The sequence below is a fragment of the Lactuca serriola genome, chromosome 7, assembly GCF_051521515.1.
Source record: "Lactuca serriola cultivar US96UC23 chromosome 7, Lser_US96UC23_V15, whole genome shotgun sequence".
Lineage (NCBI taxonomy): Eukaryota > Viridiplantae > Streptophyta > Magnoliopsida > Asterales > Asteraceae > Lactuca > Lactuca serriola.
Window position 1 is genome coordinate 26,403,237 of NC_136414.1, and position 12,955 is coordinate 26,416,191.

At 33.6% G+C, this 12,955-nt stretch overlaps 1 protein-coding gene across 1 annotated transcript; it reads right to left on the reverse strand.

The window, feature by feature from the left end:
• Positions 1–3,897: 3,897 nt before the first annotated feature.
• Positions 3,898–7,328, reverse strand: LOC145063814 (uncharacterized). Its single transcript, XM_079011394.1, has 5 exons — positions 7,232–7,328; positions 5,224–6,366; positions 4,946–5,035; positions 4,295–4,436; positions 3,898–4,198 (listed from the first exon to the last, which is right to left on the reverse strand). Exons 1-5 carry the CDS (start codon positions 7,326–7,328, stop codon positions 3,898–3,900), a joined length of 1,773 nt encoding a protein of 590 aa, XP_078867520.1.
• Between the last annotated feature and the right edge of the window lie 5,627 nt (positions 7,329–12,955).

The following is a 12,955-nucleotide window of genomic DNA, read 5'->3' on the forward strand; positions in this document are numbered from 1 at the left end:
AATGAGGGGACTCAACGAGTCCGGGGGAGTGACTTTCCGAGTCCGAGCTGGCGAAAGAAACCCTAATTTCTTTGGTTTGGGGCCTATTTAAAGGCCCTTATGGCCTCCATTTGCGGCTACCTGTTCTCAGAGAGAAACCCTAGAGTGTTTGAGCGATTTGGGAGAGAAAGGAAGCCATTATTGACTTTTGTGGTGCTGTTTAGCAAGAAGAAGGAGATCCAAGTCAAGGGGAAACAAAGGAGGTTGCTATTCTGTGGATTTGAAGCTTAGATCATCACATTTGAGGTAGTAATTCGACTCTCCTTCTGTTCTTATGATGATCATAGGGATTTAGGGTTTCTTAGACCCTTTGTTGGTTAGATTTGATGACCAAATAGTCCCTCTTGGTGATGAGGCTTTGGATCTAGATCCATAGAGGTCCAGAGAGCCTTACTCATTAAGCTTTATGAAGAGCAATGGAGGTTATGACCTTGGGTTATGGTATTTGGGGCTAAATCATCATATATGACCAAATAGATGTTGTGTGTGCATCAAGATAGAAACTTTACGTGGTTATTTGCATTGGGAATGATAGATCTATAGGTTAGAGGATTGGATCTGACCTCAGGAAGTTGTTTGAGGATGTGCATGGAATGAACTCGCCAAGTCCAGGATCAGACTCGACGAGTCGGGGCGGGTTGTCCCGTGTCTCAGACTAGTTGATGACACTCCGAGTTGGGTGAGTGACTCGGTGAGTCAGAAGGGATTCAGAGGAAATGAATTCACGTATGGACTCGACAAGTCTGTGCAAGACTCGACGGGTCGGGTCAAGGTTGACTGTTGGTCGTTGACCAGGGTTGACTAGTGTTGACTTTTTAGTGTTAGACAAAATAAGTCAGGAAAAGTATTAATTAGAGATGCACTTATGATATAGGAGGACGAGAGGTCGGGAGATCGAGCACGAGTGATTATCCGACATCAGTAAGGTGAGTTTTCTCACTATGTCGTACCTGATTGGGTAATTATATGTGACCGGAAGGTCTTATGTTTATGATGTATATGTGATGCTTGTTATATGTGATATGTTATGATATGAGAATGATGATGTGGACCGGAAGGTCAACAAAGTTACGGGATGGAAATCCCTTGAGACACTTGGATCGGAAGATCCTAAGGCCTAGAAGGGCGTATGTGTTATACGTGGTATTTTGGGGAACTCACTAAGCATTTATGCTTACCGTTTGTGTGATGTGTGTTTCAGGTACCAGTGATGACCGCGGGAAGGCGCCAGTTTGATCAGTACACACTTGCAGATGACATGTTTTTTTTTTGAGATCTTAGGATATGGATTTTGTTATGTATTTTGAGAGGATATTGGATATTTGATTTTTGAATGATTTGGAAGTGAAATGTTTTATTAAAATAAATTGAAAAATTGTTTGAAATTTTAACGGTGTTACACTAACAGTCTATAGAGACAACATATTAGGGTCCAATCATCCACAAGATGGAATACCCTTAACTACCGATCAAACATGTGCGCATATAACATATAATCACATATCAGTCTACAGATAGTCAAAATGATCTACAGATCTCTAATCATAGCAACATCCTATCTACTAGGATACTGATCTAACCGATCTCACTAATAACAAAGCAGGATAACAATCCAACGGGCCGGCCTTGGTGCCTTTGACCCTTGAGTATACTGAGGAAAACTCACCTCACAATGTCGAACATTAGTGATAAGATCAAACTCCCGAATCACAGCCACGAACTCCACCACCTATATCCACCATAGGACCAAGTCCACTTCCATAAATTTCTAATTTACTAAAATACCCCCAAAAGTCAAACTGGTCAACCCTTGGTCAAAGTCAAAGTCAATGGTCAAGGTCAACAGTCCATGTTGACCCAACTCGTCGAGTGCAACCTACAGACTCGTTGAGTTCCTTCAGAACTCAGAGAGTCGCGAGAATCAGAGTCGACTCGCTGAGTTGGCTATCCAACTCGGCGAGTCCATGCAATGTCCAGAAAGTCGGGAAAAAACCCTATCTACTCATCGATTCTTCTTTCTAACTCGTCGAGTTCATGCCGAAACCAGAAAATGGGGAAACCCATTGATTTGGCTTATCCAACTCATCGAGTTCATGCACTCTACTTCTTATCCAGACGATTTCAACCTACTCCAAAGCTCCAAATTGTAGATATAGCCTCCTAGGGCACAATTACCACGTAAAGTTGCAAACTTTACATGCATGCAAGGTCTTAAAGGCCAAAACCAAGCCAAAGAAGAAGTTTTAGGTAAGGAGAATGTCATAACTTGCTAAAGACTAAAACTTTATGACTATAAGGGGCAAGAGGAGTCCGGATCTTAAGTTACAACTTCAGATCATGCCCAAAACCAGAAATGACTCCTCAACAACCTAGAAATGGCCCTAAACGTTTGCATGAAGAGATCTAGCTAGAGAGAAGTCAAGGTAACGACTTGTTACATTCAAGATGATGCTAAGATGAAGAAGAAATCAGATCCACAAACTTCTCCCTGCTCCAAGCTCCTTAGACTTCAATCATTCTTCAAAAATGCACCAAAGACACTCTTTTAGCCTCACCAACACAAGGGAGCATTTAAGAACGACTAAGGTTTCCTTCTCTAAGTAATGGGGTGATAAGGGACACCAAAGGATGCATTTTAAGTCCTTTAAATAGCGTGCAAACCCTAAAAATTAGGGTTTCCTCATTCAGCTCCTACTCGTCGAGTTGGGGTCCTCCAACTCGTTGAGTAGAGCTCATAAATCACGCGGGTTGGCTACTCTCTACACGACGCGTTGGGGGCCTCCAAATCATCGAGTAGGCTTCCTTATTTGCAATAAAACTCTTAAAATCACACTCCTGGAAATCGGGATGTTACAAACGCGGAACACGAAAAGGCTGACACATGACACAAAAATGTATGGGGAGATGTCGCCTTAAAATGCGCACCGTGCACCCCATTTGCACGCCGTGCACCACAAAATTGGGTATAAATAGGAGGCCAAGCCCCATTCTTTCTCCCATACCTCCCACACTTTCTCTCTCGATTTTCTCTACATCTTACCCAAATTTCCCTTAGTTTTAGTCTTTGGCAGAGCCCTGTGACCCCTAAAGTATTCAGCTAAGTAGTAGCCATCCAGTAGAGCCCTATGAGTGCGATTTACTGACTCTGGTCAGGAAGAATCCCTTAAAGTTAAGCTACACTCTCGTTCTTTCCGTGTAACTTGTATTGATAGTCAAATGTCGTTGTTATGAACCTATACATAATATTTATCAGTAATTCAGAAAGGCTATACGCTGAAATGATCCTGCCTCCTAACTGTCCTACCTGGATGATCCTTACTTGATAGATCTTGATGTAGACATTAAGATTAGTGAAGAATCTTGACAATCATTAGTCGTCGGTAATATAAACCTAAGCTTTAGGAATGTTCGTACTTAGGTCACGTCAGAGGAAAAGCTAAAAGTGTTAGGCGAATTTTTTCCGAAATCACCAATCATTCACCTAAGTCAAGTGAGTGCATAGTCCCTTTCATGAACATGATTTTTATACAAGTACTAATTAAATTATTAAATATATGTTAGAAAGTTCATGTGTGTTCTATATGCTTATTGCCTGGTTTATGTGTTAGAAATGTATTTAAGGATATATGGCATGGCATACTACGGTATGATGACGGTCGCCATTACACCCAACGCCAACATTGCTGCCATCATCGCCGCCTCATTTTTCAGAATCTTTAATCTCTTTTCAGCAGGGGCGGAGCTTGAACAATTTTTTTTTTGGGGGGGGGGGTCGATTTGCCAAGAGTATTAAAAACTAAAATTAACATTTTTACATACAAAAAAAATTGTTTTAACAAAAAATAACTAGAAAAAGAATTACAACTCAGCCCGACAACCTTTAAGGTCTTTGAATTCATCAATTACCGACTTCGAATCAATGTTTTCAGCAATTTCTCTTTCTATGTAAACCACCAAGTTGTTTGCGAGAAAGTCATCCGACATCGTATTGCGAAGACGGTTCTTGAATATTTTCATTGCTGAAAATCCCCTCTCTGTTGTTGCGGTAGAAACTGAAAGTGTTAAGATTAACCGCAACACTCTATCAAGCAAATAATACGTCTCACGTTTCTGAGTTTCCACAAGACCCTTGCATAAGTCAGCAATAGTTGATACACCACTAAGCTTGGGATTCTTTGTCATATCAATATTAAAAATCTCCAATTGATATCATAATTGAATTCTCTCATGCTCCGTAAAATCTTCGGGATAATACTTCTCAACAGGACGAAAAAATTGATCAACTTTAATCACTTTAGGGTGTTCTTTTGAAACTAAAGTAGAACTAAGACTTAATAGCTCCATCGCCTGGTCATTAAATCTATTATTCAACTCATGTAACTGTTTGTCCAATGTGGCTGTAAACAAATCCACTCGATAAAAATGTTCAAAAGTAACATGATTATCTGTTTTTCGAGGCTGGTATCGAGTAGAAGTATATGGAGCATTCATATTCGGCATATCTATTTGATGTTTTTCACAAAAAAAAACTTTACCTGTTCAAGTAAAGAGTCCCATCCCTTGTTTCTGAATTCATTTAGACTCTCCTTTGTTGCTGAAACTAACTCCATGGCATTGAGAATAACTTGAGATTTCTTTTGTAGAGCTTGAGAAAGTACATCAGTTTTCCCCAATATTTCCTTTATCAAGTGAAGAATAAACACAAACTCAAATGATTTTAGGATACACTAAGCTGCATCAGCATCTCCGCGTTGAGAATAAGTAGCAAATACATCATCGATTATTCCCTGGAGAACAACACTAGTACAATTAAACATGCTAAGCAAACTACAAACAGAACGAAAATGAGAACCCTAACGTGTATCACCAACTCTTCTTAATGTCCCAACTTGATTCAATCATTTGCCTGATTCGATTTCACCTAGTTCCAATAATTGTTCAATCTCATTTTCCTTCGCCTTTTGTAACTCATCATGACGCTTACTGGAAGCACAAACTACATTAATTAAAAAAATTAAGTTTGTGAAAAATTGGTGTACAGGAATAATTTCCCTTGAAGCAGCTACCAATGCTAGTTGTAATCTGTGATCAAAGCAATGAACATAATATGCATAAGGACAATCCTTAAGACAAGTGCATGTAATCCGTTCCATTCCCGTTTCGTATTACTAGCACCATTATAACCTTGGCCACAGATTTTACTAACATCAAATTGATAGTGCAAAAGTTGTCTCCACATATTTGTTTTTAGGGTTAATGATAAGGTATCCCTAACATGAACCAAATCCAAGAACCTTTCATGTATGATCCCTTCTACATCAACCATTTTCTCTTTTTTAGACTCATCCTGTGACTCATCAACCATGACACAAAAATATGAATCACCCACTTCACTACGAATATGCTTTCTAACTTTATTTGCAATAATACTAAGAATTTCTTTTTGAATTTCTCTAGAAGTATATTTTGAATTATAAGGAGCTTTCTCTAATATACCATTTGCAACTTCATCATTATAAGATGCTAGAAGTTTTAGTAGTTGCAAAAAATTACCATGATTTTTGGAATTAGGAGATTCATCATGTCCTTGTAAAGCACACGCTTGGAATGTCAACCAACGAACTGTGTCAATCGAAGCTTTTAATCGTAAACGATTCTTCAATATTTGCTCTTCATTTTGCTTCATTGTGATATTTTCAATGTGTGCTTCTTGGTTCATCAAATTTTCAGCAAACGCAACAACATTTATATGTTGTGAACAACCAATGTGCTTCAAGAATGCACAATTTTTCCCGTCATTAACGTTCTTCCAATTGTCAAATCCTTTAACAGTAAATGCATCATAACCATGGGACACACTTGGTTTATCGTTAAATATAAAACAAATAAAACAATAGGATGCATGTGTTGTTGGAGAATATTCTAAGCAATTAGGGAAAATGTTAAACCAAGAATATTGGAATCTACGAGGATGTTTCTTTGAACCTTTAGCATGATATTTTTTAAGACGTATTTGGAAAGGTCCTAAACTCATATAAGCTCGTCCTACTTCTTCCCTTAAGTTAACCGAATATTCCCACATTTGTTTTCTTTTAGCAGGATCTCTTTCTAGTTGCTTAAGATCCGCTTGAACCACCTCATTAGGATTTGATTGTGTGGCTTCATTCCTATCATTCTCTTGTTGATTTTCATGTTCTTGTGGTTGTGGTTCACTTGTTGAAGCTTTGCGACGTTTAATCTCTTCATTTTTATCATGTATTTCTTCATTATCAACATTTCTTTTGAAGAAAGAATGATTAATGGTTTTCATATTTCCCAAGATTGTATCTATAAAAATTAAAATCAAAAAACAATTCATAAGAAAATAAGCAATGTGTAATTAGTTGATTCCTAAAACTCCAACAACAATCAAATATAGAGGAAAAGCAACAAAATAGTTCATTTTAGACATATCAGTTCTTAAAACATGCTCCTAAAATTAGTTCATTCCTAAAATTCCAAAATATCAGTTCATAAGTTTATTCTATACAAAAGCAACAAAACAAGCTCTGAAGTCAGAAGTCCTGAAAAGTTCCAACAACTAAACAAGTGCAACAGGAAAGAAGTCAAGAACTGAAGAACAGACTGAACAGCAGCCGAATTGAAATTTGAAAGCTTAAAGTTGAAAGCATACTTAAGGATAGGGAATTGGGGATTGCAGCAGATGAGCAGAATTGTAGCTATGCAATCGTGCAGAACAGCAGTAGGTAGCATAGTAGCAGTACCGCAGGTCTGCAGTGGCGCGGCAGCCAACGCCCAGTAGGCGACGAGAAGGCGAGTGGCGACGAACGACTTCGATTTGGCGGAGTCGACTAGCAATTGAGAGAAGATTGAGGATAGGGCCTAAGAGATTGGGGCGGAAGGCGGAAGCTCTACTGATTGAACGATCAACGATGGTCTCTCTCTTGGATCAGCTTCTTGGCAAACAAACATTGGATTAGCTGATCAGGAGGGGCCACAGCCCAAAACTCACATTGTTGGGCCTATAATTCCAAAAATTAAACATATATACTCTACTTCTAGCCCAAAAAAAAATTTTTTTTGGGGGGGGGGGGGGCACAACCCATCATGGCCCTATAAAAGGTGCGCCCCTAGTTTTCAGTGTTCATTATCCCATGATTTGTAAGATTCTAAAAAACCTATTGTTGTTTACATTCTTTATTGTTCAATTGCACCTTCTGATACAACTTGGGTGCCCTTTTTACAGAGGCTTCCGGTGTGGTGGAAAAGGTACTAGTAGGGGAACCCATTGGCCTGGACCATCTACGGCATGGTTGCATCGCAGTTTGGGGACTTCGACACCCAACTTGGTGAGTCTCTCTTCCTTACCAATCTTCTAATAATATTCCTTTACCAAAAAAATGGTGTGTGTAATCATCATGATTCGGTTGCATGGGTGAGTGTTGATGATCCCTTAATTGCTTCCATTTTTGCAACTGGATCTTGTGTTCTCTTATCAAATGATTTGTAATTAATATTGGTTTTTGATTAGATTTGCAGAAAAGAAAAGAGGGGATAAACGAGAGACTGAAAGTCCTTCAAAACCTTGTTCCAAATGGGACGAAGGTTGACATTAGCACAATGTTTGAAGAAGTTGTCCACTATGTGAAGTTCTTGCAGCTTCAAATTAAGGTATATACACTGTTGTTAAGCTATGATAAACCATACTTCACTTTTTCCATATTAATTTACAGACATGGTGATCGAGGTGACTAATTTTTTCCTAACTTTATGCAGTTGCTAAGCTCAGATGACATGTTTGTTTAGGTTTTGAAGAGGAAAAGAAAGAAAACATGGAGGGACGATAGTATATTCTAGCAGAATGTATTCATACAGAATGTCATTGACATTGTATTCTTACAGAATGGATTTGTTATTCATTAAGAATGTATTTTTTTTTATTTCATTAGAATGGACTCACAACAATATTCTCTCAGAATGTATTAGTATTTTACCTTGATTTCAATATATCATTCTAAGAATGTAATATAAAAAATTAAACTTATATCCAAAATTTTGTTATTCTTCAAGAAACTAATTAAATCAATATATATATATATATATATATATATATATATATATATATATATTCTATCAGAATGTGTATTCTTTTATTGTTCAATCATATTTGTTATTTTTCAATATATCGATAAACATATTCTGTTAGAATATCCGAGAATAATCATCCCTACAATCAAAATTTTAAAATAATAGAATCGATTATCCCTTAAAATATGCAACTTTTATTTTTTTAATTTATGTTAATTGACTAAAATACCCTTAAAATGAAATTAAACGGTATTTTCTAATTATCTTTAATTTAATAATATGTATTATTCACTTTCTTAATATAAATAAAATGATTAGTTTCACAATCATTCCTACAACCACACAATTATTAGTTAGAATATATATATATATATATATATATATATATATATATACAGAGAGAGAAAGAGAGAGAGAGAGAGAGAGAGAGAGAGAGAGATAGGTTCAGGTGTTTAAAGTAATTATTGAGTTATTGTACGCATAAATATGAGCCAATCAAAATTTAAAAAATAAATAAATAATCAAACAAATAAATAAGGCTAATTTAGTAATTTGATAAATAATTTCTACAAATACACTCCAATAATTATGGTAAGTACTTTGACCTACCTTTATCCCTTTTTAAAACAATCAACAATATTGTATTCTATCCCATTCGATCCTCCTAACCCTAGCTCCAAAACAAAAGATCGCCACCACTACCATCGATCGAACTAAGTGACCATCTCCAGTTTTTGGCTGAACCAAAGGAAGGAAGGCACGAGGCAACGAGATTTCACTCTTTCTCCTCCGAATCAGAGGTGCGAATATAGGAGGAGCGATTTCAATCGGTGACAAGGAAGGTCGTCTTCGTGGTTTGACGAAGTTGAAGGGACGAAGGAAAATGGTGGGGTGTTGCGATCAGCAGAAGTGAAGAAGTCGGGGTCCTCGGTGGATTTGCTCGACGGAAGAAGAAGAAGGGTTGTGAGGGGTGTTGCTCCGATCAGTAACAGGTTATCTACCCTTTTTTTTGTTTGAATGTTAGATAGAAATCATTGGGGGTGTTTGGGTTTGTTTCATTTGATAGAAACCAATGGGTGTTTGGATTGGGTGTTTGACAAGGATGGAAAGGAAACATAAACGTGTTCTTGTTTGCAGATGTACTTTAGATTGATTTACTGTAAACCAATGAAGTTTAATCTTCAAATGAGTTTTTTTAATTTGATTTGATTTCGATATATAGAATGGATGTTTTGGGTTGATGTTTGACAAAAATCAAAGAAATTTTGGATGTGTTTAGGTTTATTGTCTAATTCTTTCAAGGTGTAATATTTTTGGTGAATTGAGAATTTGTTCTGATTGTCTAATTTTTACAAGAAATTGAAAGTTGTTTTGATGCACACCAAGCGCTCGCTAAAATGTTTCAATTGAATGGTATTTCTTCGTTTATAGTATTCTATCAGGAAAAAATGTTTTTTATGATAATCATGAACATATTCTGTTAGAATTCCCCGAATTAATATAATTATTGGTAAATGAATTCCAATTCTATCAGAATGGAATCACGAATTACAATTATGTTTGAATGGAATATGGATATTTTCTCACTAATTTATTCATTGGATTTGTTTACACAGAAGCTGATGCTTGAAGAACGGACCACGAAATTTGAACGACGCCTCTTACCAACATTATTCTTTTAAAATGTATTAGTGTATTTGTTAGATTTTGATGTTTTTTTCCAGATTTGAAAGTTTTTTTAGTTTTATTCTGTAACAATAAATGTAATTGTTAGCAATTGTTACATGTATTCTATAAGAATTAATGTAATTTTTGTTTTAATTCTTCAATAGATGGTTCGAGAATTTTGTTATTCTACAAGAAATTTTTAAAGTCATGATCAAGAAATATGTTCATGAATATTTTTATTATTTTATGGTTCAAAAATATTTTTATTTTTGAACATACTCAAACATATTATGTCAGAATGTCCGAATTAAAAACCTTATAATTCTTAAAATCAGATTTTTAAAATTAATATAGTATAAGATCCCTTAAAATATGCAAATTTCATTTATTAAATATATATTAATTGATTAAAATACACTTCTAATTGAATTAGATGATATTTTTTCAATTATATTTAATTCAATAATATGTATTAATCACTTTCTTAAAATTAGTAAAATGATTGACCCACATTTATGCATACAATAACATAATAATTACTTTGAATATAATAACCTAAACTTATATATATATATATATATATATATATATATATATATATATATATATATATATATATATATATGCACATTGTTAATACCAAATTAGGGCTTCTATCCAGCGGTATCAGGTGTTGTTTTCTCTTCTTATAGTCGAGGGTTCAAGTTTATCGGAGATAAAAGTGGATTTATGAGTAATATAGGAATATTTTAGATTTGTCGTTAAAGGAAAATCTAAACCTTGTTAACTATTTAAATAGTAATAAAAATATTGTTTAGAAAGATAATAATAATAATAATAATAATAATATACTACTTGTCAAAGGTTTTCTTTGGAATCAGCTTTGATGGCCCACCTTCTTATTTCTTTTTTTATCATATTTTTATAATTTCTTTCTTATCATATTTTTATGAGATCGGGTTATGTTATTTTATATAATGACAATATACATAAATCTGAAATTTATAATATGAAAGCATTGAACTTAAAGGATATATATATATATATATATATATATATATATATATATATATATATATATATATATATATATATATATATATATATATATATATATATATATATATATAATAAGTCATAATGTTTACTACTATATGGGACTTATCCAAATAATACCTTTTTTTAGTCTTACACATGATCTTAAAGTATGTGACTTTTATTTTGATCAAACCCATATACTTTGACCGAAAATAAATTATCATTCACAGTATTGAAAGATGGAGCGTATGGTTTTTATTTGTGAAGATAAGTATAAACTGTTTCTATTATTAGTATGTATGTTTGCATGGTTGAAATTGATCCCTTCAGAATCTAGGTTTTTTGTCGATTTCATATGAAAAGATTTTGATTACGACGAGCCGATTTCACAATTTTTTATTTAACTGTTTCTTGGCAAGTACTCCATTATCAAACTCGTTAATTGATTGCAGTGAGATTGAGTCGATTCTGATCATGTACCAAAATACAGACACAAACATATTTGTGTGTGTGTCTGTGTTACTTTTTATGTTTTATATATATTATATATATGTTAATAATTGTCTATAATACCGGTAGATCAATACATACATTTAGTAAACTTTGGTACTCTTTTATTCGTATGAATGCATGCATATATGTATTTTATTTTTCATACATGACCACCTCAAAAGTTGACTTTCTAGGGTTGAACCAATAAGTTATTATATTCACATGGCCCATTGTCTAAGTTGTTTGTATGATGTATATATTTTCGTTCCCACTTCGTTATGATCTTATCTTCCACCATACAAGATGGCTACATACAATTTGATTTTAACAGATAAACACATAAAAAGGCGTTATTAATTTATTATAAGAAACTGGCTATTAACAACGAATCATATAGTGACTGCGACAATATATCGTCCTTCAAAATTTTATAAATGGGCGGAAATAGACGGGAGCAATGTGGCCCCCCACAAAATTAAAAATCACTATATAAAATAAATAATATACAATAATTTATATTTTATAATATAATATATTATTTTAACACGTATATTATCGTATATGGACTACACATGTAGATATACAACATAATATATACGAAGCAAGACATATAGATTTGACACACACACACATATATATATATATATATATATATATATATATATATATATATATATATATATATATATATATATATATCTTTTTATCCTAATAAAAAAATAGTTTTATTTTTCTTTTGTCAAGTGTTAGTCTATTAGTCATTCTATTTAATGTCATGCCATTTGTCAATCTATTGATTCTCAATTTTAAATTTCTCACTCAAATTAAATTAAATTAATAACATTAAAATAAAAATTAAAATAACATTATACATACAATAAGGTGCTATAATTTCATGTATTTATTTATATGAACGATTATAATTTTATATAACTAGATAAATATCTCTTACCAAAGGGCTTATAGACTAGCGATATCCGGTGTTGTCATTCCTCCTTGAGGTTGAGGGTTCAAACCTCGTTGTGGACATAGGCGAATTAAAGGTGTAGTTTAGAAGTATATTAGATTTGTTATTTAAAAAAAAGATAAATATTTCTAAGTCTACAATTTATTTAAAATAACTTAATAATAAATTTCAGTGTTTACTATGAAAGTTTTAATTAATTTTGTAACCGTGGTTCTCACAGGTTATACACTACTCCCTCCGTCCCAATATTATTGTCTATAGACAAAAAACACACAGATTAAGAAAAAACATTAATTATCACTAACTTTATATAATAAAATGACAGTTTTGTCCTTACTTTGCATTTAATGTTCCATTAAATGTTTAGTTGTTAAGTAATAATGATGGGGTATTTTGGTAAAAATGTTATGTATTTTCAGAAGTGGACTATTATTTTGGGACAAACCAAAAAGGAAAGATAGACTATAATTTTGGAATGAAGGGAGTACTATATATATATATATATATATATATATATATATATATATATAGAGAGAGAGAGAGAGAAAGATAAATATCTCTTAATTAACAATTTATTTAAAATAATTGAATAATAAATTTTAGTTTTTACTATGAAAGTTTAATTAATTTTGTAACCATTGTTCTCACGGGTTATAAACTACT

Bases quoted from the DNA above. Each gene is read 5' to 3' on its own strand.
- LOC145063814 (XM_079011394.1), bottom strand. From the start codon at position 7,328: ATGGGTTCCCCTACTAGTACCTTTTCCACCACACCGGAAGCCTCTGTA. The intron at 5,036-5,223 runs GTTATAATGGTG...TAATTAATGTAG, and splicing joins TAGTAAAATCTGTGGCCAAG to TTTGTGCTTCCAGTAAGCGT. The intron at 4,199-4,294 runs GTATTATCCCGA...TCCCAAGCTTAG, and splicing joins TTTTTTCGTCCTGTTGAGAA to TGGTGTATCAACTATTGCTG.